Below are 1,998 nucleotides of genomic sequence, written 5' to 3'. Positions count from 1 at the left end.
ACACCTCTCCTATGAAGAAAGGCTGAGAGAGTTGGGGTTGTTCAGCCTGGAGAAGAGAAGGCTTTGGGGAGACCTTCTTGCAGCCTTCTAGTACTTAAAGGGGGCTTATAAAAAAGATGGCGGCAAACTTTTTAGCAGGGCCTGTTGTGACAGGACAAGGGGGAATGGCTTTAAACTAAAGGGGGGCAGATTTAGACTAGATAGAAGGAAGAAATTTTTTACGCTGAGGGTGGTGAAGCACTGGCACAGGTTGCCCAGAGAGGTGGTGGATGCCCCATCCCTGGAAACATTCCAGGTCAGGTTGGACGGGGCTCTGAGCAACCTGATCTAGTTGAAGATGTCCCTGCCCACGGCAGGGGGGTTGGACTAGATGACCTTTAGAGGTCCCTTCCAACCCAAACTGTTCTATGATTCTAAATCGCTGTGCCAGGGTGAGGGGGTCTGGGACCACCGGGATGCCCCAACCCTGTCCCAGTGACCCATGCAAGCCTGGTGATGAAGGGGGTCTCTCCTTGGCACCCACCACACATCTCGCAGGAGGTCTGCACGGGGTCAGGGGCTGTGGAGGGGAGCCTGGAGTAACAGAGCAGACCCTGCACTCCCATCCACGGAGGGGAAGCAGGAGAAGGGAGCGGTTATAGGCCCATATGTAGGCTATAAGTTACCAGATGCAACAAGCATGCAGCAGAGATCAGCAGTAAGAGGCTGCTTGGGGTGTCCCTAGACGAGCCTGGCCCTACCACAGGCTCCCCACAGCCCACCGCACCAACGCTCCGGTCCAAAAGGGACCTTCATGTCCCCGTCTGACGCGTGCCCCGCTCACCGATTCCTGCACCGGGGCCCTGGCGTCCAGGTCTGTGCTCACGGTGGTGGCAGCACTGGGCAGGAGAGGCGGACGGCCACTGACAGGCAGGTCTTGGCGCAGCTGCTCAGCCAGTGGAGCGCCCGGAGCAGGGTTCGGCCCTAGGGACGTCGTCTGGGCACCGATGGAGGAGACGGCGGGACAGGCATCGCTGGCTGCAGGAGGGAAGGAGGCAGCGGCGGGAGCCGGGGGACCTGAAGGAGCCAAGACGATTCGCAAGCCGGGACATGGGGGGAAAAGCCGAGGAGGCAGAGGATGAGTGTGGGGCCGAGGCAGCCCCTCGCGTGTCCCTGCTCTGTCCCCGCATTGGCCCAGCCCACAGCACCCCTTCATTCACCTTTCCATCTCCCCTCCAGGCGAGAAACCCAGCCCACCACCAACCCAAGCACCTTCGAACAAGGACCCCGCCATCCCCAGGCACGTCACCGGGGTGAGGGACATCCCTGGGGACGGTCACAGACACCCCCAGGCCCCTGGGAAGCCAGGGCAGGGAGAGAGGCCAGCTGCTCGGCGGACACCAGGAGACGTGGTTCGGGTCCCCATCTCCACCAGACCCCTGGGGCAGCACCCAGGGACGACGAGGCTACATACGGGCTTGCCAGGAGTCATACACGTGCTGCAGCTCGTCGGCCAGGTGCCCCGCGTTGTTCTGGCGCAGCGCGTTGATGAGATCCGGCACCCAGCCCTGCCGGCACTTCAGGTGCTGATAAAACCTATAGACGGTCGCCTGGCTCCCCCGCGTTTCCTCCCGGGTGTGAAGCTCATCCTAAATAAAACACGCAGGGCATCTAAGAGAGGGTCTGGCTTAGAGGCCCCGCGTTTCCTCCCGGGTGTGAAGCTCATCCTAAATAAAACACGCAGGGCATCTAAGAGAGGGTCTGGCTTAGAGGTAAGGCAGCTATACGTTGCCTGAGCTATACGTTGGGGAAGGAGCCCGGCAGGACGCGGGAAAGCAGGAAATTACTCTGTCGGCATCGGTCAGGCAGCTCAGGGAATCGGCCAGCGACGCCACACGGATGTTCTTGAAGTTCTTGAGGTTTTTCAAAATGTAGTCGTACACTTTGTCTTCGGCAAGACCCATCCCGGCTCAGCACCTGCCGAGAGAGAGAGAGAGAGACTTAACGTGAGCGGAGGGC

At 60.2% G+C, this 1,998-nt stretch overlaps 1 protein-coding gene across 1 annotated transcript in view; it reads right to left on the bottom strand.

Moving 5' to 3' along the window:
• MAVS (mitochondrial antiviral signaling protein) overlaps positions 1-1,954 on the bottom strand; it is an 8,826-nt gene extending 6,872 nt beyond the window's left edge. Inside the window, exons 1-3 of the mRNA XM_019474970.1 lie at positions 1,827-1,954; positions 1,454-1,628; positions 824-1,056 (exon numbers count right to left, since the gene is read on the bottom strand). Coding sequence (XP_019330515.1) covers positions 824-1,056; positions 1,454-1,628; positions 1,827-1,943 — 525 coding nt within the window. The 5' untranslated portion in view covers positions 1,944-1,954. The remainder of the gene's footprint in view (positions 1-823; positions 1,057-1,453; positions 1,629-1,826) is intronic.
• Between the last annotated feature and the right edge of the window lie 44 nt (positions 1,955-1,998).

The sequence above is a fragment of the Aptenodytes forsteri genome, unplaced genomic scaffold (assembly GCF_000699145.1).
Source record: "Aptenodytes forsteri isolate BGI_AS27 unplaced genomic scaffold, ASM69914v1 Scaffold236, whole genome shotgun sequence".
NCBI lineage: Eukaryota > Metazoa > Chordata > Aves > Sphenisciformes > Spheniscidae > Aptenodytes > Aptenodytes forsteri.
Note: the sequence above shows the minus strand (reverse complement) of the source record. Positions and strands in the feature narration are given on the sequence as shown.